Source organism: Anopheles arabiensis, chromosome 3 (assembly GCF_016920715.1).
Source record: "Anopheles arabiensis isolate DONGOLA chromosome 3, AaraD3, whole genome shotgun sequence".
Taxonomy (NCBI): domain Eukaryota; kingdom Metazoa; phylum Arthropoda; class Insecta; order Diptera; family Culicidae; genus Anopheles; species Anopheles arabiensis.
This window is the reverse complement of record NC_053518.1, coordinates 38173246-38195430: the sequence shown is the minus strand read 5'-3', so window position 1 is coordinate 38195430 and position 22185 is coordinate 38173246. Positions and strand designations below refer to the sequence as shown.

General features: G+C 40.8%; 3 protein-coding genes across 7 annotated transcripts in view; 1 reads left to right on the top strand and 2 right to left on the bottom strand.

Moving 5' to 3' along the window:
* Positions 1-4960: 4960 nt before the first annotated feature.
* On the top strand, positions 4961-7010 carry LOC120903928 (T-complex protein 1 subunit beta). Its single transcript, XM_040313605.1, has one exon. It carries the CDS (start codon positions 5061-5063, stop codon positions 6663-6665), a length of 1605 nt encoding a protein of 534 aa, XP_040169539.1. The 5' UTR covers positions 4961-5060; the 3' UTR covers positions 6666-7010.
* A 416-nt stretch (positions 7011-7426) lies between these two features.
* On the bottom strand, positions 7427-9218 carry LOC120903929 (lysosomal thioesterase PPT2 homolog). Its single transcript, XM_040313606.1, has 4 exons — positions 8960-9218; positions 8722-8899; positions 8393-8645; positions 7427-8309 (listed from the first exon to the last, which is right to left on the bottom strand). Exons 2-4 carry the CDS (start codon positions 8854-8856, stop codon positions 7837-7839), a joined length of 861 nt encoding a protein of 286 aa, XP_040169540.1. The 5' UTR covers positions 8857-8899; positions 8960-9218; the 3' UTR covers positions 7427-7836.
* Positions 9219-16508: 7290 nt separating this feature from the next.
* LOC120903927 (RNA pseudouridylate synthase domain-containing protein 2-like) overlaps positions 16509-22185 on the bottom strand; it is a 186642-nt gene continuing 180965 nt past the window's right edge. For all 5 annotated transcript variants that reach the window (XM_040313604.1, XM_040313600.1, XM_040313601.1 and 2 more), the window contains one exon: positions 16509-21460. In XM_040313604.1, the coding sequence (XP_040169538.1) occupies positions 21386-21460 (75 nt within the window). In that variant the 3' untranslated portion in view covers positions 16509-21385. The remainder of the gene's footprint in view (positions 21461-22185) is intronic.

Below are 22185 nucleotides of genomic sequence, written 5' to 3'. Positions count from 1 at the left end.
AAACCTCCAACGACATTATACCCTCTGCAAACAATAAATAAAAAATGAATTATACTCCTTTGCTCGGTGATAAAAACTGCAAATATCAATCTCCTGGAACGTGTGTTCAATCAAGCATCAGAAACCAATCAAATATACCTCAGCAGAAAACGTTCTCTTGCGCGGGATTCAAATTATGATTGTCGCAATCCTTTACTTGGCTCCCTGCTCTACCGTTAGACGTTTGACACAATTTCAATTTATAGCACACGTGCCCACACCGTTCCTTTAATGGATTCATAATTTATCGATCCTCTTTGCATTCATCTTATCCTTCGATTCACTTGACTCGAGCATAAATACTGGCTAAACTATTTACTGTCCTGTTTTATGATTATCCCTCTTTTCAGGTCTCTTCTCTCGGGCATCATTCCATCGTGACAAGTTGCAAACAGGATACCCATTTATCGAACCCACCGATGTCACGTCATGGCAATGAGACGCGCGTCTCCTGTCAATCGTTGCTGCCTATTCCCAACGGTGCCTGCTGATGGGATGGATGCTGAAGATAGAACCTTTTTTCTCGATTGACATATGTCTCGAGCTTTATATGGTTTGGTTTTCACTTAAACGAAATGAAAAGCTTTCTCAAGCACGGGAATATATTGTACATTTTGCCGTAATGATCATGCCACACGCAGCGTGGATCAGACGCTCTCACGGTCCAGCGCCATCCCCTACGAATCCACAACTCCCCTTGGGTCTGCTATGCCTCAGTCCGCTGTCATAGGTACATCATGGTTAGTACATCGAAGAGCTGCTCCTTTTTTGTCATTCCTCTCATTCAAAGCTAAACATCCTCTATCGCCGGACACTATTAGATGTAATTGTTGTATACACACAGTGGCGGCCACCTAAAGTCGGACATCTCATATTTTCACCTATTATCTGACTTTATTGGAACACTTTTTCACCCATGGGTGAGAACACTCTGCAGCTATCTCCATGCAAAAAATCAGATCGATAACTTTTAACATCTCGGAACACTATGCATAAATGTGATAAAAGGTATGAAATGTATGCGATCCACTGAAAGTCGGACAGTCTTCATTCCATAGGAAAATGACCACGTAGCATGCCAATATTGGCCAATATGGTTCTTAAATTTTGATTTGATTTGATATCAGTTATTAAAGGTCCATCGATTAGTTTCATGTATGAATGGTGGTCATGTATGAATTAAATGACCTAAGCGCTCTACGATCTGAATCAGCCAAATACCGTTGGTGGAAGGCTCCAACCAAAGTAGGATAGTAATTTTGAAGAGAGTTTTTTTTTACAATTTTATTGCTTTTTTTTTCATTGCGATAAGCGGAGTAGCTCATGTCGTTCTCGTTATCTCTTTCCTTCCTAATTCGTTCTCCAGAGAATCGCTGAGCGTCAGATACAAAGCTGAATGGCGAGCAAACCCGTCATACGAATTCATATGGCGCGGTGCTGAAAGTATTAATAACATGAATTGTATCTCTCTTCAGCAAAGTAATGATTAAGAGTTGGTGCCTTAAGCACTCATGCATTTTTTTTTTTCAATTGTGCCTTAAGCACTCATGTTCTTAGGTGACCGCTACTGTATTAATGTTACTTCATGTTCACGAAAGTCAATGAATTGGGTTTTAAAAGCTTTCTTATTTTTCAAGTAAAAAATACTCGTCTTTTATATCTTATACGTCATAAAAACACGATTAAAACCGTGTAGGAAATCGAAGCTGCGAAACAGTTTCGATCGCATGTTGGATGCATATCGGAGCTACTGTACTTGCTTTTTACGGAAAAGCAAAATGAAAATCTTCATACAAGGATTTGCATTATCTTTTAAAATAAAACGATAATTTATAAAATAAAATTTTCATAGGAAAGATAGCGACATGTGGCTTGGTAATATCAACAAAACAAATCATTGAAATACAATGCACTTTTTTGTATGTTGATGTTTGTGGACAATGTATCAAACATATTCATTGCAGGCACATCATAACAAACAGACTGTTTCTAGGATCGTTTCAACACATTCTCTCATTTGTAATTCTCCCCGTGACACAAATCATTGGTAAATTAGATTCGTACAGCGTAACTCCATTTGAAATGGTCCCCTCGTTACAACGCCAACAAGTAGCATGGAGCCGTTCTGGGTCTGAATAACATGCTCCATGGCGTAACACAGATTGCAAAAGCCGCTGTCGTCAAGTTGAAGTTGATTTCTTAAGCCAATTTGCATGACTTTATTTCACACTTTTATACTGTAAAAAGATGTCGATTTTCAGCTTTGGTGATTGTCGTGGCGCGTGTCGATTCTATAAATAAAATTATTTATTACCTCCAACTGTCCTGTGTCATCGCTTTCGAATATTCAGTATCATATAAATATACTATGGAAATATATTCAAGATGATGTGTTTTGAAATTCGTTCCACGAGTCGTTACTAAACATGAAATTATCTGCTGAAGATATCAAAGTCGATAAATTGATGTCGAAGTATTAAGTACCAAAGAATAAAAGGACTGACTATCTGCATCGAGAAATGCTACTGTGTGTCTTTTAGTCGATGCAGGAGCCCAGTGACTGGGACCTACTTCATGGACGGCACTGCAATTAATCGACAGAATCATGCCAAAGACCTGGGCGTTCTGCTTGACTCTAATTTGAACTTTAAACAGCATATCGATGACGTTGTAGCCAGAGGAAATCAATTACTTGGCGTGGTTATCCGGACAACTAATGAATTCCGCAACCCCATGTGCATCAAAGCTGTGTACAACTGTATCGTTCGTTCGGTTCTGGAATATTCGTGCGTAATCTGGAGCCCAACTACCGCTTCTTCAATTGCTCGAATTGAGGCGATTCAACGTAAGCTCACGAGATATGCCCTACGCCTACTTCCCTGGCAGGATCGCAATAATCTTCCTCCGTATGCTGCGCGGTGCCGTCTTCTAGGCCTTGAACCTCTTTCGGTCAGAAGACGCAATGCACAGTGTTCTTTCATCGCTGGATTGCTAAATGGCTCTATCGACTCATCGCCATTGTTGCATCGAATCGATATCTATGCACCATCCCGAACACTTAGATCTAGAGAAACTCTACGGCTCGCTCAACCCCTTTCCAGCGCTGGTCAGTCTGACCCTATGTTCCGCATGTCGGCTGTCTTCAACACTGTCTCGGATTGCTTCGACTTCGACATCTCAACTCAGTGCTTCAAGGAACGTCTCCGGCTTTTGCCGTGGCCGCAGTGAATTGCGATGCAAATCTTGTTTTTGCTATGTATTTTTTTTTTATTGAACTGTTACATCTTAATTAGGTCATACGGCCCGTTGAAGATTAATAAATAATAATAATAATAATAATAATTACAGTAAATCCAAATGAGATCTAGTTATAAGATGGCAAATTTGCTTTCTAAATATCACTTAACCCTATCCCAGGCTACCGGCTACCCGTGTAGCCAAATCGATTTTGATTGCTTGTTTCTCTTATTCTAGGAATCCGATTGACTTGAAATTTGGAATCAACCTGTAAACCATAGCAATTTTTGTCTGAAAATTTTGGTATATGTTTTTTAGCATAACTTACCTGTTTTTTAGAATTATTTTGTACCACATCCCTATTCCAAGCAACCGGGCTACCCGTGTAGCCAGCAACTTTGAAGGCTTATAACTTTAGAATGTGCAATCTAATATCGATGCAATGCTGTAAAGACAATTGAATAAATTAATGCAGTTTCTATCACTGTGCATAGATTGGTTCAATTCACTACCGTTTTGAAGTTATAGCTTTTCAAAACTGACAGGATTTTTTTTTTTGAAAAAAAAAATACAAAATATAAAAAACTTGTTTCAGTACTTTACAAAATTTTCACATAGAAATAGATCTAATAGCTGTGAGCCTAACACGCCTGACATATTTTTTTCTGATTTTTTCTTTGAGCCATACAAAAGATAAACGAGTTTCGATTTGAATAAAAGCCGTTACAACACATCTGTCATCATAATTTTATAAAAGGCGCAATTGGTACAAATGCAAAAACTTCATAAAATGGTCTCTATTGGTTAGTTATGTTGATAAAACATTGTAAAGAGACTGAATTTAAGCATTGTGAGTGAATTTTATTTGATGTTGGTGTCTTTCTACCAGCAAAGGGTCATTATGGAGCGGTTTTAAATCTGACGGAAACTGCTCTTTTTAATTACTTGTTTAATATTTTTAATTACTTGTAGAAAAAAATCTGAAAAATGTATGCAGCACCTGTAATATACAGTTTTCAAAACAACTAAAGCCATTTTACAGTGATAATGTTGTAAAATGTTGTCACCCATTTTAATTGCTTTTATCTAATTAAAATCACAGTACAAACCACAACAAAGTTAAATTTTTCTGGATTTTTTTTTCAAAAATTTCATCCAAAGCAACATTTCAGTGGCAAACATTTGATCAAACTTAGTACAATAGATAGCATGATCTGTTCAACAGAACCAATCAAATAAAATCATAAAATTATGACTGCTTTCTGTTCGGTTCTCTTCAAGTATCATAACTGGTCCAACACGACACGGCTGGTATATATCTTTTATTTTGCATTTGTCATGAGCCATGAGGCACAGATTAATAAAACAATAAGTAAAATAACTAACATTGTAGACGCGTTCTACTTTGTACACTTATATCTGATACGGATTCTAGAAGGATTTTTGCCTTTTAGCCAGGAATATTTAACAAGTAAATCTTACGTACAAGAAAACCAAGAAATCAGCTAATTTTCATATTTTTGCTCAATTTTTAAAACTTAACCGCCTTTTCAAAAGGCACAAATGCCACAGTACATCTCGATGTTCGAATTTCGACAACCATGTTTATAGCATCGGGTTGTTTTCTGCCCGTTTTCGAACATCATCGGCCTGACAGCCGCTGTCAAATTAGCCGCATTGCTTTTTCGTCTTTTTTCCATTTTCTGCAAGAACAACCCCTTGTGATTCAGACGAGGAAGCGTGTTTTCTGTGCAAGTTCCGGCTGTAAATTAATTCCACTCACAATGGTGTCTCTCAACCCGGTGCGCATCCTGAAGCATGAAGCCGAGGAGGAGAAGGGCGAAATTGCCCGTCTATCTTCGTTCGTGGGCGCCATCGCCATCGGCGAGCTGGTAAAAAGCACCCTCGGACCGAAGGGCATGGACAAGATACTGGTGGCGAACGGCCGGAACGCGGGGCAGATCGAGGTGACGAACGACGGCGCTACGATCCTGCGGGCGGTCGGGGTGGACAATCCGGCCGCGAAGATTCTCGTCGACATGTCGCGAGTGCAGGACGACGAGGTCGGCGACGGTACCACCTCGGTCACGGTGTTCGCCGCCGAGCTGATCCGCGAGGCGGAGAAGCTGGTGGAACAGAAGCTCCACCCACAGACGATCATTGCCGGATGGCGCCAGGCGGCCGACGTGGCCCGCACCGCTCTGCAGGGTGCCGCCGCGGACAACTCCGCCAACCAGGAGCGGTTCCGGGAGGATTTGCTGAACATTGCCCGCACCACACTCAGCTCGAAGATTCTGTCCCAGCACAAGGAACACTTTGCCAAGCTGGCCGTCGATGCGGTGCTGCGCCTGAAGGGGTCCGGCTCGCTGAGCGCGATCCAGCGCATCAAGAAGCTGGGCGGCTGCCTGGAGGAGTCGTTCCTGGACGAGGGCTTCCTGCTGGACAAAAAGCCGGGCGTCCACCAGCCCAAGTCGGTGAAGAACGCCAACATCCTGATCGCCAACACGCCGATGGACACGGACAAGATCAAGGTGTTCGGTTCGTCGATCAAGGTCGACTCGATGTCGAAGATCGCCGAGCTGGAGGTGGCCGAGAAGGAAAAGATGAAGGAAAAGGTGGACAAGATCCTGGCGCACAACATCAACGTGTTCATCAACCGGCAGCTGATCTACAACTACCCCGAGCAGCTGTTTGCCGATGCGGGCGTGATGGCGATCGAGCATGCCGACTTCGACGGCATCGAGCGGCTGGCGCTGGTGACCGGCGGCGAGATTGTGTCCACCTTCGACAATCCCGACCTGGTGAAGCTGGGCAAGTGCGACCTGATCGAGCAGGTGATGATCGGCGAGGACACGCTGCTGCGCTTCTCGGGCGTGCCGCTCGGCGAGGCCTGCACGGTGGTCATTCGCGGCGCGACGCAGCAGATCATCGACGAGGCGGAACGTTCGCTGCACGATGCGCTGTGCGTGCTGGCGGCGACGGTGAAGGAATCGCGCGTCGTGTACGGGGGCGGCTGCTCCGAGACGCTGATGGCGACGGCCGTGTTCAAGCTGGCCGCCGAAACGGCCGGCAAGGAAGCGATGGCGATCGAATCGTTCGGCCGGGCGCTGATGCAGCTGCCGACGATTATCGCCGACAATGCCGGGTACGATTCGGCCCAGCTCGTGTCGGAGCTGCGGGCCGGCCATTCGCAGGGCAAGAGCACGATGGGGCTGGACATGAACAACGGCAAGGTGGGCTGCATGAAGGAGCTCGGCATCACGGAATCGTTCGCGGTGAAGCGGCAGGTGCTGATGTCCGCGGCCGAGGCGGCCGAGATGATACTGCGCGTGGACAACATCCTGAAGAGTGCGCCGCGTCGCCGCGTGCCGGATCGTGGCTACTGTTAGGAAGGGCAGGCATACACCACTTCATCTCGCCGGAATCTTGGTGCATTTTTTTTCTTTCTTTCCTTCATTTTGTCGCATTATCACAACGATTGCCGGCACATCATTGCTTTACTAACCGCTCTCATCTGTTTTCGCACACGCGTGTATCGTATTAACAACACACAAGCAGTAAGCTCATCGATGCGCTTCACCTTTGATTGCCTTTTACATTTTACCTCGAAAAAGGGCGAATAATTAACACTCACACACTTATGTCCCTGAGAGGGATCAATCTGCGCGGTAAGGGGACAATATTAACCCCAGCGCAAGGAAAAACGAATAAACACACTTACCTACCAAACACAATCGTAGTGATGTTGATTATTTACAACGAAAGAACTGATTCATAGAAAAACTGAATTACAGGTCGCACAATTAGTCTCTTTGAAGCACATTAAAAGGAACTTAGAGTAGAAGTGAGCAGTCATTGGCATAATATGGTATTATTGCTGGTAAATGATCGTATACATAAAACTAATTAATTAACTATGAATGCTGGATAATAGCGAAGGCCCTCGAAGGAGTAATCGGAAGCCTCAGTTCATATTGGAATCTTCTAAATGCTATTAGACTTTTTAAACAAAAAATTGTTAGGCAAGTTAGTTATTTCAACCGGTAACATAGCTGATTTGCTCTTATTTAGCCAGTTCGGTCGTTAAACAACTATTTTATTTGTCTTTGTTGATGAAACCGCCTTTGTCTTTGTTGATGAGTTTATTAAATTGTGCTCAGCAAAACCTGTTAAAGTTTATTTTCGAGTTTCATTTGTTTATAAATCCGATATTATTACTACCTCTATGTAGTGTAGATTTTACCCAAAACATTTGTTCCTCCTATGGGAAAGTGGAGATCCTCCTATCGCTAGTGGCACCGCGTGCTGTTTAACTTGTAATATTTAAAAAAATCAGCCTTAAATTGTGTTTGTGACCGTAAAGCTTAACCACACTATAATTCCTACCTAACACAAAACATAAAATACACAGTAGCAAATATACACAAAAAAAACATAAAACATCCTATTGCTTTTTCAGTTATGTCAAACTCCTCCCCAGCAATCCGCTGGGAACCTTGGTAACGTAAGGTAGAAAATCATGGTTTCCTCCGTGATTGGGGTGTGGTGTGAACCGAAACACTAGTCCAAATATGGCATAATCACATCGTCGATCACATCGTTCGTCCGATGCCACTGATAGTGACGCACATGTTGCCGCTCGATTATGTGCAATCGGCCACTTTCCTGTAGCGTTTTCAGTCCGATCCAATCTTCGGTGTAAATCACACTCTTCTCCAGCGGCAGCACGTTGTACTTCTGGTCGAAGAAGCTAAAATGACTAGACTGCCAGGGTGTAATCACCCCATCATCGGGCCCACCAATCAGCACCATCCGGTTGAGCCGCAGCAGGGCCTCTCGGTACTGGGTAGAGTTGACGGAGGGAAGTTGATTATTGACGTATGGCAGGAAAATGCTATACTGCTCGTACAGGTCCGGATGGTGCGGATCGTTCCAGTAGTTGCCCACGGACGTGTCCTGGCCGACGCGCGAGTAGAAAAGCTCGTACGCCGTTCGTGCAACGAGCGAGGGGAAGATTAAATGCAAAAAGTCATCTGAAACGACAGAGGAAGGGTTAAAAATGGATTAAAATGGTTACTCAACATCCACGTGTTGTGAACCTTTGAACAACGTTTACCTCCGAATTGACCCGCTTGCGGGGAGCTTAGTGAGATGAACGTCTTCACACAGTGGTCCGGATAGATCTGCAGCACTGCCCGACCCAGCAGACCACCCTGCGAATAGCCGATCATGTTGATGCCCTCGTCCGGATGCAAATCGCAGACTAATTTCAGGTTGTCGTGTGCCGCTTGCACCTGATGCCAGGCATTTATCAGACTGGCCCATCCACCAAAACGCCCAAAATTGTACACCACCGTGCCAGGGTGAACCTGTGCGCAAGGAGAGAAGAGCGATACAGAGAACAATTACAGAATAAAGCGATGTATCGTACACGAAAACACATACCTCCTGGATTCTATTGACCAAATGCCCCATACTATCCGCACCAGTAAGAATGCCATGGTAGATGAACACAGGCCGATACGCAATCGTGAGGCTTATTTTCAGCAGCAAAACGGTGGCGCCTAGCGTTCGGAACATTTCGGTAAGGCCACACTAAATTGCTCTTTGTTTCGTTAATTCTCTGCCAAAAGAAACATGTTCTAGAATGCTGTTTTACGCACTGAAACGCAACTTTACTTACAGAAGAATGTCGTATTGGAATGATCTTTAGGCACTTTCGCTTTGTTCGACAGCCATGTGATGTGTAATGTAGGAAGGTTTGTTCTACCTTTTGTGTGTTGCTAACTTAAGATAATTTTGAACGCTTTATGGTGTTATTGCTATTTAGTCACAATTATTGCAAAAAGGTGTAAGCTTAGCTAAATTTAGCGTTTCATTTGTGTTCCTCGTACGAGTGGAGGTTTTTTGCTTTGTTTTGATTTCAGTTGACAGTGTGTGTGTGCGTGTGCGATTGTGTGTGTGTGTGTGTGTGTGTGTGTGTGTGTGTGTGTGTGTGTGTGTGTGTGTGTGTGTGTGTGTGTGTGTGTGTGTGTGTGTCCAGCTCGGTTGATGACACTATGTCCAAGAGTCGAATTTGCGATCAAGTGTGCCTTTGCACCGGAAAGTGTGCCTTTTCAACGGAAATTCAAAAAATGAAGTAAATTTGAAACCAAAATTTATTAAAAAGGATGTAAGGAATGTATTTATCATTTATTTATTGGCTTCATACATAAATGAAATAGTATTTAATGTGATATTTGCATTCTGTACCAGACTGCAGAGCGAAAGTAAAATTCGAAACATTTCGTGAAATGATTCCCATGAAATGTTTCACTGAAAGATTGCAATCGATTTTAACCCTTGATGAGCAAATAAGCAAAAAATGAAAATTTTCAACAATTACAGCGGAGTGCCGTTTATCCGGGCTCAGCGGGACTCAATTTCGCCCGGATATTTGAATAACAAACCAACTGCCACACATCTACTAAATGACCACTATACGGGTTCTAAACGGCACAATCTCTCACCAGAAAAGAATCGATGGTGTTGATATCCACTTATCTGACCACACGACCGCTCTTATAGATTTTTGTGGGTGGAATTTCGAAGGGTACATAGTAGTGATGGGAAAAATGATGTTTTTGTCGGAATCGATTCCGGCTAGCTCCGCAGTTTTCTGGAATCGATTCCGGATAGTAGGTCTGGGATTAGTTTCTGGAATCGATTCCGAAATCGGCTCCGGAATCGGAATCGACTCCGGTATTGGTTCCGGAATCGACTCCAGAATTGATTCCGGAATCGGCTCCGGAATCGGAATTGGGTTCAGAATCGAATCTGGAATCGGAATCGGTTCCGGAATCAAAATCGTCTCTCCAATCGGAATTGACTCCTAAAATAGAATCGGCCAAATGGAGTCAGCTTCGGAATCGCCATAAAAATAGGCGTTTGGGTCCAATCATACTACGTATTGATAACCGCAAAAAATCAAAATTTACTTGTAAACGATCCATTCTCATGAAGATTCCCGGACTGATTTCGCTTTTAAAACTTCTTTTTTTAATTCAAGAACAAATTCACATTCCGGAGCTAATTCTAATTCTGAAGTCAATTATGATTCCATTTTCGGGGCAAATTGCGAGTCCCAGGTCAATTCCGATCCCAGAGCTGATTCTGACCGCGGAATCGGCTCCTGAGTAAACTCCGGAATTGGGTCCGTAGTAAACTCTGGAATCGGCTCCGGAATCGGCTCCGGAATGGACTCCGGAATCGGCTCCGGAATTGACTCCGGAATCGACTCCGGAATCGGAATCGATTCCAGTACCAGAATCGGCTCCGGAATTGATTCCGAACACGGAATCGGAATCGGGTAGGTTCGATTCCGAACTCCCACCACTAGTATATAGGCATTGATTTCGATGAAACTGGCGTATATCGGGGAAAACCTGTATTTAAAACAACCGTATGAATAAACTCTTGGTCGGTATGATATTTTGTGCAGATATGTTATTTATTTCCGTTATTTTCCAAAAGTTACAAAATATTCCTTCCATTATCCCAATTATTGCGAGCTTTCGAGCTGCGGATTATGAACCCTTCGGTTGATATAATCCCAAGTTCCACGCACCACACCGTTCCGCCGTTCTTTCACCACATTGTTATTGTAGCAGAGATACCATAGTTTATGTTTACTTAAATACTCGTACCATATACGTTTTTTGTTTAATAAAACGAAATCAAATCCATGTCATGTTATGAATAAATCTCGCTAGAACAGGATTCTCATACAGCCCTACGTTGAGTTGCAACCTTCCCTTTCCCTTAACTTAGCATTGAAATTCCGTACCTTATTCTATTCCTCTATGTATTAGTTTTGATCCAATGTGTAGCTTTTATTAGTGGTAGCATTATTTTTTCTTCACCCTTCTTTCGTGTTCTATGTACACTATGTATCAAGATTCTCAAGAATACTATCTCTTGTATGCTAGCCTGAAACTACTCCAGAGTGTAGTGTGTTTTATGAATCTTTGTTTTTCCTAATTAAGTTTACTACTCTATAAAAAAACATTTGTTATATTTTTGCACATTCTTGTGTTACAACTTGTTTCATTGTTTTTCCTTTTAAATTCATCCTTTTTTATCTCTTTTCGTATTCTTTCCTTTGACTTTTACATTTTTACTTTATGATCATGATTCTGTTTTTATTATAGAATATGTTATCAGTTGTTTTTTTACTGTCTAGTTTTAACTTGTATCAACGCTTGAAATTAAAAACGCATTGTACGCATATTGATGTGCCTTTGTTGAATAACAATTATTTATGAATACATAAAAATGTGTCACAGTTTGCGATTTAAAAATGCACCCCTTTCTAAACAAACTCTTGTTCATTGGAGAACAGTTTGCCAGAAACATAAAATAATTCATACAAAACGGTAATGGTACTTCAAACAACACACTAATCAAACAGGATAAAAGATAGTTAAAAAAGAAATAAATCTACTTAATCTTTTAACCTTCACTTTCCATTCTTGCTAAATTGCGGTTGGCTCAACTTTATATTTTTTTATAACAATTTTATCAGCTAATAGGGCGCTGGAAACGTGAAATCATGCACAAGCGATCAACGGTCGCCTGTTGAGTTGTTACTGTGTTTTAAAAAGCTCGATGAGTAATGATTAGTTTAACTGTTGATAGTAACGCTGTTAGGCTATATTTTAATTTATTTACTTGTGGTTCTTGATCCTGTTAGTTACTCACGTCCTATGTTGGCAAAAATGTATAGCTTCCATCAAGCCATGTGTCGCTAAAAGCATCCATCACCAGCAATGGTTTTCTTGTATTCAATCTATACGGGTTGAAAGTGCTACGGCTTATTTATTTCTCCTTTTTTTGATGGTTGCTTCATGTCGCTTGTTTTACTAGTATGGGTTTTTACTTTCTTAAAGCTTTTGATGATTATTTCTTGAGTTTGATTTTTACGTTATATTTTCTTCTTTGTTTTGATCCACTCGCTTCCGTAATGATCGGTTAACAGATTTGATTTTAGTTGATACATAAGAAATATAATTCTTGCTGGTTATATGTTTCATTTGAATGATACAAATTCAAACATAAAACTTTAACTTAAAAGGTCATCAACATAATAAATTAAATAGTTCAATAGCTTTTAAACACATTTCCAAGAAAAGAAATAATTATGAAATTTTTAACAATTTCGTCACACACCCAGAGCGTGCATGGTAAAACTTTTCCGGGTGGTTTGTGATTAAACCAATGGGCGAAAATTGTACAGCACACCACACACATTGGCGTAGATTGCATTCAAAATTATTTTCCACCAAAAGGGTTCACTCACAAACTTAGCAAAGCAAAGTGGTATTGATTGAAGTATTCATTTCACTTTGCATAATTAATTAATCATTACTTAAAACATTGGATTCGACCAGGAAAAATATGTACTTTTGCAAACTAAACCCACACAATTTCTTTAAAAATTATTTGAAACATCCATGGCATGCAACATTTTACTTTTTTTTCTACAGGAAATGAATCAATTATATGATTAAAAGCAATCTACAACCTTTGCATTTGTGAATGTGTTATCTTAATTCCATGTTTGTGTAGTAAATATTCAATTTTCAAAGTCCATTTCTACAATATGAGTGATAGTGCAAAGATGAAACACGTTAGTTTTATTTGTAACTATTTTCTGGTTTGCTTATCAGAATGACCTCTCCCGCTGTACTGCTTCATTTATCACCTTCGCTTTCGATTTGTTATACTTGTTATTATTTTAACAACGTTACCTTCACCCCTTTGCTTATTGTTTCCGTTTCGATTAATGTATCCATTTTGCTGGATTTTTTCTAAATATTGAGTTTTTGTTTACAATTCCATTACCCATCTTCGCTGGGATCGGATTTTAGCACAGACGATATTTATAGAAACAATGCGTATAATGGTAAGCTTTTTTTTATTAAAAAATTGCCCTTACTGTCCTTATACATCTTACACCATTATCCTGACAGTAGATTTAGATGTGTATGTAAACATGCTTGCGGTTGTATGTTGCAAGCAAATGGGAATGGTTTAGTAAAGAAAATTAGCATGATTTCGTTATCTGGTTTCGTTTTAACATTTCCATTTCGTTTAATAGTATCGATACAGAATGTTATGCATTTTAGTTTGGAAATTATTGTACATTCGTATGCATTATAACACCCACCGTCAGATTCTTCCTTCTACTTCACTCATTGTACAAACAACTGGAACGTTCAGTCCCTTTGTTGGGAGATGGTGCGCTGTGTAGTGATGCCACAAAAACCCTGACAATTTAGTTTTTTGTTTTGTATGATACGTTGACGTTGTTTAAGTTAATGTTTTTATTTTTTTCTTCATGAAGTTTTGTTTGAATTTTTGTATTATTATATTATATCTACAGCTTGTATCTCATACTTACCAAAACCATCGGGTCCATGTATGTTTACTGTTATGCTCTTTCCACTTTGACGGAAGTTTTGACAAATTAAATCCATGCTGATTCCAGAAGGTTTCTCTTTTTTGTTTGCAATCAAATTACCGTCTTGCATATTTCCCATCAATGGGCGACTTTTAAACACGCATTTTCGCATTTTCATCACTTCCTACGCGCTTTACTACTGAGAAAAAGGCACAGTTCAATTATATTTTCCACTCTTTTTTCTTCCATTTTGCAATATCTTTCGAGATTCATTCTTTTGGGCATTCTTGATTTATTTTTCCTTGTTCTTATTTGCGCCTTTCTTTACCTTTTTTTCTTATTTTTATCTCTTTCTACTTACTCGACTGTCATGTACTCTTTGTACGCTTTGGAAAAGCTGAAAAACGTGATGCAAATAAAAGGTATGAATACAAAAAATTAAATCACGGTCACCAACATTTGCAACAGACAGGGACTGAGGACAATAATCCGAAATGATAAAAACAGTCCTATCGTCACTCACTAAAAGCTCACGCTATTTTTAGCCACTCCCGAAACATCAGTCATCGGAAATAGGTCCCCCAAGGTGTCAATTGGGTTCAAGAAGTGGAAGGATGTTTCTTTTTTTTGTTCACAATCCCAACATTAATCAATCTTTTAACGACTGCTAGCAATGCTGTCTTGCGATCGTTTTCTTATTTTTTTTGTAACGTGACGGAACCATTTCCTAACTTCCAATCTCGTCGATGGCTTCAAATTTTACCCGGAAATGGGACCCGAACGATACCGTCCGTGTGTCACGGCGCGGACCAAACGCCTGTGAACCGTTGCCCGTTGGTTCCCCGATGATAATCACTTTTCAATTTCCTGTACCGCGAAGGTCTCCTCCACTCCAACTCGGGGGAAATATGGCACACTCGATGAACGCTGGGCGAAGAAAAGCGCGGAAAGCAAAATACAAACAAACCAAACCATCGAACAGTCGGCACCGAGAAGCGGGGCAGCTGGGGTAGACTGTGTGTCGACCGGACGAAATTTTTAGCAAACACTGCGAAAATCCTATTGCCCCATCGGAAACGGATTTCCCGCCCGCCCCAAAACGAACGAATGGACGGACGACCGACGACGGAAGAGAACTGGACGAACAAACCATCCAGCTGAGCGCTGGCTGCGTTCAGTCACTCATTCGCTTGATGTCTTATGAAGCTGAAGGGATTATAATTGAGTGGATTAAAAGAGGAGATGAGAGAGAGAGAGGGAGAGGGAGAGAGAGAGAAAAGACAGCGAGAAGTTAACATTAAAATGGAAAGAGCGAAAAACAGCTTTCCCTCAAAGAGCTTACAGAACGATCACGTTTTTGGGGGGTGGAAACCCCTTTCCCAAATCAACCTTGCTCCAATGGTCCATTCCCTGGTGCATTGTGATTTGATGTCCGGGATTCGACTTAGTGGTTCCACGGTTCAGATAATCCAAAAAAAGGAAGATGAAGGACTTCCCGAGCAGCGACAACGTTCAATATCCCCACCGGCTTACAGCCCGTTGACCTCGCGATCGGCTGACGGTGGCAAATGGGCGCATCAGAAAGCCGTACTCACACACACACAATGAAACAGGATTATCCTGGTAAGGCAAAGAAAAAGAAAGAAAAAAAAGCGTACGCACGCACGCACAGGAACCGGAAGCAAGAATTGAGCCCAAAAATTCGCTAAACACACAACACACCCAAAGAGCAAAAAAAAAAAGGAAACCTGCCTGATAATTGAATAATTGAGGAAGGAATTTTCGGATGTCAAGTCTTATCCTTTGGGGACGGGGATGGGGTAAAGGGATGCTGATGGTCTGATTGGTGGACAGCAGTGGGAGGGAGTTCGAGTGGAAAACCAAAGAAAAGAAAAACATGCGGCAAACATGATGATCCTTCTCCTTTGCCACAGGATGGGTGGGTTTTGGGGTTCGATCGATTGATTGTTGCGCTTTGTCTGTGTGTGTGTATCTGTTGTCTATTAGCGAACGCCAGCAAAAGCAAAGGCAATACACATACAAAAAAGAAGGAAAAACGTAAAAAATGGGAACAACAGCACAAATGGAAACACAAATTATACCAATCCAATCACGACCGCCACCACACACCATACCATCAAACTCAACTTTATCATTCATTTTTTTGGAAAGCGATGATGTTCTTTTTTTCGTGGAAAATGGGACGACAGGAATCTTGAACGCGTGAGACTTGGGAAAAAAGGAAAGATAATTTCGATGTAAAGGAAAGCATTCGAACGGGACGGACGTCCCCGGGGGAGAGTTGTTGGCTTTGGATTGTTAATTGAAAATTCCACAAGCCAATTCTTTATCGCTTTTTGGCTTGTTTTTGGTATCTTTTTTATTTTCCTTTCCTTTCCTGCTCAGTGAGCTGACTGCCATTTTTCTGCAGCAAATCCTTTGATTGTACCAAATCACACAGAGGGCACAGGATGCAGCGTGACCAGTGCCCCAGTATCATCTGGTGGTGGTAGTGGTGGTGATTAAGGTTTATGGAGAATTTCTGCTGTTGTTTTTTCCTCTTCTCTATGTTGGTTTATTGTGTCTGTTTTCCCCAAATTCGTACTACGTACTTCGAGCAGGGTGAATTAATTGCCCCATGTAGGCTTTACACGAGATTGATGTTGTTTTGGGGCTGCGAGTTGGGGTTGGGTATCACACTACTTCGGTTTCGGTTTTGCAGTACTGCTTCACAGTCATCATTTTCACGCACTGGCTGGAGACGCGAGGACCATTGTTGGAGTCGTTGTCATTGTCTTTATATGTTTTTTTTTTTCTCTGTCTCTCACATATTTATTCATTTGATATCGATGGGCAACAAAATTACAATGGTTTTAAAACACGAATTAAACGCTTTAAATTAAAAGTGTAGCAAGTAGTAGCAGTACGAAATTAAAACTATACGGGGTAGTGGTGGCACGGAAAAACAAATAGATAGGGACAAAAAAAAAACAGAATAAAAGTGCATTGTATGATGTATAAATCAGACCGAAGAACAAATGTTACAAATCAAACACTTACAAATAGCATTTAAAATGAATGATGGATAAAGAGCAAGAGCTAAACTTATGTGACCACTGGAGTAGCTTAAATAACCTGTCAAATATTTAAATAGTTGTATACATAAAATAAATGATCGTTTGCCTTCTATTTTCTGTACTGTGTTTTACGCTTCTAGCTGAACTAATAATGCCACATTACAAACGAAACAGTATATGTAAGCAGTGGCGGGTTTAACGGTAGACGGACCTGGGTGATCGCCAGGGGATCCCCCTAAACTCGCCACTGTATGCTTAAAAACACCGATGTTTATTGAACGCATTAAATAAAACATAAGTGGTAAAAGTAATAGACTACCAATGAGAAGGTAATTAAAATATTCTTCTACAATATTGTTTCACCCTTAGAAAGGACGAATATATACGGACACCTATACTGGAACCTTTTGCACAACACAACATAAACACTGAACATAAAAAGCAGCGCAATGCAAACGCAATTAACATACACTACACAACACTAATCTAGAAGAATCCAAAACAAATGCTTAATAGATGATAGAAAAGTCTTACATAAACGAGCAAACAAAGAAAAGAACAAACGATTCGTTTGCTGGTTGCTGTTTTTTTTAATTTCTTTAGAAGAAAACAATACCAACAAAGAAAACACTAACAGGTAACACGAAGAAGGAAATATTAATTGAATGATTAGAAAATGTGTCTTTTGTCGTTTACATTATCCCACCCTTGTCCCCCTGTCGAAATACGAACGAAGAAACGTACGGGTAGAACCATTCGATCCAACCTACGTAACTTTCTTCGTTATCGTAACGTGAACGTAGTAACGCGTAGTAACGGGTTAAGCGAGCTTTCCAGGATATATAATGGCAGCTGGGTGTATTTACACAAAAGCAAAGGTAGAAAATGAAAATGCGCAGCACAAATTGGTTTAAAAAATCCGTTCCTACGGCAAAGCGCAGTTTGGATGTGTTTTTTTCCTTCTCTTCAGCAGTAGCGTTGAAATTACATGGAGAATGCGAACAAATATCATTATCGTCGATGGTTTCCGCTATCAAATCATGATTTTCAAATAACTTCCCTAAGGTTTTGGTAAAAGTAAATGTTGCACAGAAGCCCCCGGGGGCTTGCCTTTTTGTTCCTTTACTCCCATTGTTCTGCAGCAAACCTTTTCTGGCAATCAAAACGATGAACGTGTGCCACTTTTTACAGGTACAGGAAGCCAACTTTTGTAAAAGTGCGAAAAAAAGGCAGACAGGAATTTTCATTTCCTTTGCATGCAAACTATCTTCCCTCTGGAAGTTCCTGGCATGAGCCCCGGCCTGACTACTTACACCGACTGCCAAGGATGATGGATAGTTTTGCTCACTTCCTTCCACTTTCTCTCTCTCTTGTTCTCTTTAGCTAAGGGAAGGCTGCCAATTCGTTCAATGTTCATGGATTGCCATTTGGTTCCTGGCTAGCCTGTTTGCTACACTGTGGTGTGGATTTATTTCCCTTTCTCTCTTAGATTAAATACCGACTTTACAATTCCTTCTGCTACCATCTCACAGCTTCACCCGGTTATGTCTTTTATGGAGTCTCAAGTGTCCTTATCCTTTCCCCTCAGGCTCAGGATGACAATTGCCCTTGAAACCTGCTGCTACTACCACGCGTTCTTATGTACTTATGCTACATTTGATTTTTAGCTTTCAACTTTTGCTCACTAAACGATTCCAAACCCACGACTTCTGGCGGGCTTCGGCACGCTGTGGAAGCCAACAATTCACAAACTCATCCACAACAATGCTGTCCCCATTCATAGCAATCACGTGTGTGTGTGTGTATGTACTGTCGAAGAGTTTTGTGGCACTTCCTTCACCCAGTGCCGCCTCCCAGTGGCAAACGCTCCGTTTCACACAAAAAAGGTGGAAAAGTTAATTTTCCACAAAAGCGTCTTGTTGCTAAAACTTTGCACGCAAAACTCTCGAATTACACAGCGTTAACTTCCCTGTTCGTACAGGTGTGTTGGTCCCTTCTGCCTACCTTCACACCACTCTCAACCGAGCAGCAAAAAATAACTTCCACCAATTCTTAGCATCCCACACCCTGTTCTGCCCGTTGATGTTTGAATGCGTCGAATTCATTCCAATCAGGAACACCCAAAATTGTCCCCTATGCAGCAAAATCAACAACCTCTCCTCCCCCCACCGCACGTAGCAGAACGCGTTGGTATGTGGCGGTGTTTTATTTACGTTTTGAGTTTGCTGTAAATTCCGACCGGTTCCATTCCAGACCACCAATTACTTACGGTGGGAGAAAAAAAAACTACAAACATGCTGCTGTATGAGCTGCCGGTTGCTGCCGCCAACCGGATGAATCGAAACGAAATCCAAAAACCATGGCAGGAAAATGCGAAAACGCCAAAATCAACCATACCTGGGAGGGCGGTTGTCGTTGATTGAATGACGATTCGGGCTGCGTGCGGTTTTGTTGCAGTTGTTTCCACCAGCGTCGGGCAATAATGGTAAGTGGGGAAGGGTGATGAGGGGAGTTTGAAAGTTACTTTTTTCACCCCGACGCTACTCTTTGGCAACCGTGTGTGTCCAAACCGACAGTCCGACCGTTTCACAAGACAAATAAAAGCAATCAAATTATAGATACATCTACCTAACCTAACACCACCACTGCCGAAAAGGAGTAGTTTGCTTAGCATTGGGGAGGAGTTCGGTTGTTTTATCCTCTGTTCTCGCTGAATGTTTTCTACCAACCGCAAATGATTGGTTATTTGATGGTGTGATAAAGTGTGCTTTTTGTCGCGTTTCGTCGTACACTGTTCTAAAAAAGCTTTGCAACACAGTTAAAACATAAAACTAATTTTACGAAACTAAAGATATATATGCGCATTTTGTTTGCGAGTAAGAGATAGTGGCAATTTCCATTGTTGTTCGTCTTTTCATGTATAACAAGTTTTACTTTACGATAACGTTTGTTTGTTTTTGTTTTTGTATGCTTAAAGCTAAACACGACTGTCCATTGTGGTCTTTTTTCTTCTTCTTTGTTTGCAGTATGTAACTTCAATTCTAAGGATTTTCGTAGTTTTTAACGTCTTCGTTCGCTTATAGGACAGTTTCTACGTAGCAAAGCTGTATTGTTTTTTGTTTGTTTTCACTTTCATTTTCTTAAACGTAACAAATTGAAAACTATGTAAAATGTTTGGTATTGTATTTTTTATGCATTTTTCTTGTTGTTATTTTTCATTTGTTGCGACATCACCATACATTTAGTCGCATCACAAACTAAATGTTTCGCTGTATTGTCTAATTGCTAACTGCAATCTAGTTCCTTTTCTTTTTAACCTGTCGTATTTCACCACCTATATACTGTCTTGAATATATGAAGAACTTGAATAAAACGAAGACAATACATTGAAGGAAAAGAAACAGTGGTAATAAATGCATGAAACATTTAGTTAATAAGAAAGGAACAGTTAACATTTACAAAAGGAGAAATATTAATGATAGAAAAAAGAGAAACATCGTAAACAACACGGAGAAAGAAGGAGCAAAGGGATGACATTTTAAAAAATATTTTTAAACAACATGAAACAGAATGGTTTATGTCAACCAAAACACACACACACACCTATGTATCGTATTAAAGTGCACATTTGTGACACATGTCTTAGCGTAACATATTCACGGTCTCCTAGTTGCGCCTCGCAGTATCTCCTCTAACCATTTCACGGTAGATATAAATCAATGCTTTTGCTGCGATACAATTATTATAAAATGTAACGTTAACTGCTGTGCTATAATCCGCAGCGACGGAAGATCATTACGACTGTTTTTTTTTTCACGTTTACGGGACACATTGGAGCTTCCCATTGCTCAGCCCTTCGGCCCGTCTGAAAGCTTACACACTATTGCTACGATCGGTGTGAAATATTATGCTGTGTAGAAAAAAAAAAAACATTTTCAATTACATACCACCATGGGTTAGTATTTCATTAGAGGGTCCTCTCTCCTTTCGCACGTTTCGCAGCGTGCAGCCAGCGTTGTTTAGCGAGAGAGCCCACATTGTGACACCGTAACGCTGCAGCTTCATTGAACGTTAATAATATGCACGTAAATATGGATTCACGCAATGTCCTGCTAGCGTACTGTGATTTATGATGTTGGATAAGACACCCCACCGCTCTGGTAGCCGCCTACGTGTGGCTACATTGTTATTTTTCCATATTTTGTTTACTATTGATACCATTGGAGTTTGATGTTTCTGCTTCAGTTTTCGTCCGCTACAAACGTTCTTAACAAAAATATTCCTACTATTTGAAGCGTCTTACGGTTAAGTCTTCCACGCGCTGCACTACCGTGGGGTGCATTTTGATCCTTTCGGTTATGTCTTTTTGTTTGTTGGTTGTTGTTGCAGTTGTTGTTGAAGTGTGATTTATGATCATAAGTCGTATGACTTAGTTTACGTAGAACACAATTGTGTCGAGATGACAATTGTGTTTTGGTCACAGTTTCTGCTTCTTCTTCGCCTGGTCACAATTATCATCCAGCTGCAGGACACTGGGATGAGTTGATCAGGGTGTTTGCAGTCGAAGCATCGCTAGTTTGTGCTGCAGTTCCTACTCAAACTCATTGTCGTGCCAGTCCACTCTGGCCCATTCTGGCAGCTCAGTTTCATACTCCCAGCCAGGGCCCTGTGAAGGAGATGGAAACAAAACGAAATTTTTTAATATATTATTTATTTATTCATATAATTGTCCTGAATATTTGTGCTACGACCACTTATCAAACTATATTATTGTTAAGTTTCAAACTAATCCCTAGATCAGTGACTATTATCACCGAAATTGAATAGTAATAGAAAGTTTCACTTATACCAATCAGTCGAGAGATTTAAGTTAAAATGATCAATCCAATCGTTAAATTGCCTTGCCATTAATAATACAGGATCGTTAGTTCCATAAAGCGTGCGTCTATGTCAACATGGATGGGAGGCTGCAGCCAGGGACCGAGCATCCTGGAGAATTGTTGTTGACCGGGCTATGTCACATCGACGTGCTCTATCGTGAGCAGGTCAACAAGAGAGGGAGAACGTCTATGTGCGGTATTGAGTAAATTTGATCGAAGTGGTCTAGCAGGTGCATAAATGTTAAGCTTTCCTAATAGAGAAGGTGCATCCAATTCATTATTTAACATTTTGCTGACAAACACACTTTGATTTACTTTGTGACGATGTTCAAGCGTTTGAAGACCTAATAACAAACAGTGCTCCCTATAGCTTAACATAAAACTAACTCCTCTCAAAGATGGAAAATTCAAAGCCAGTGTAGTTCTATATATTAGTTTAGTTTTTAAATTTAGCTTAGTTTAGTCAAGCTATTTTAGTTTCTATTATTGTTACTTCTTTTGTTGATTCATT

Excerpts from the sequence above, each read along its gene's own strand:
- LOC120903928 (XM_040313605.1), top strand. The coding sequence starts at position 5,061 with ATGGTGTCTCTCAACCCGGTGCGCATCCTGAAGCATGAAGCCGAGGAG.
- LOC120903929 (XM_040313606.1), bottom strand. The coding sequence starts at position 8,856 with ATGTTCCGAACGCTAGGCGCCACCGTTTTGCTGCTGAAAATAAGCCTC. Across the intron at positions 8,646-8,721 it reads TGGTCAATAGAATCCAGGAG|GTTCACCCTGGCACGGTGGT; the intron begins GTATGTGTTTTC and ends CCTTGCGCACAG. Across the intron at positions 8,310-8,392 it reads GCAAGCGGGTCAATTCGGAG|ATGACTTTTTGCATTTAATC; the intron begins GTAAACGTTGTT and ends CTGTCGTTTCAG.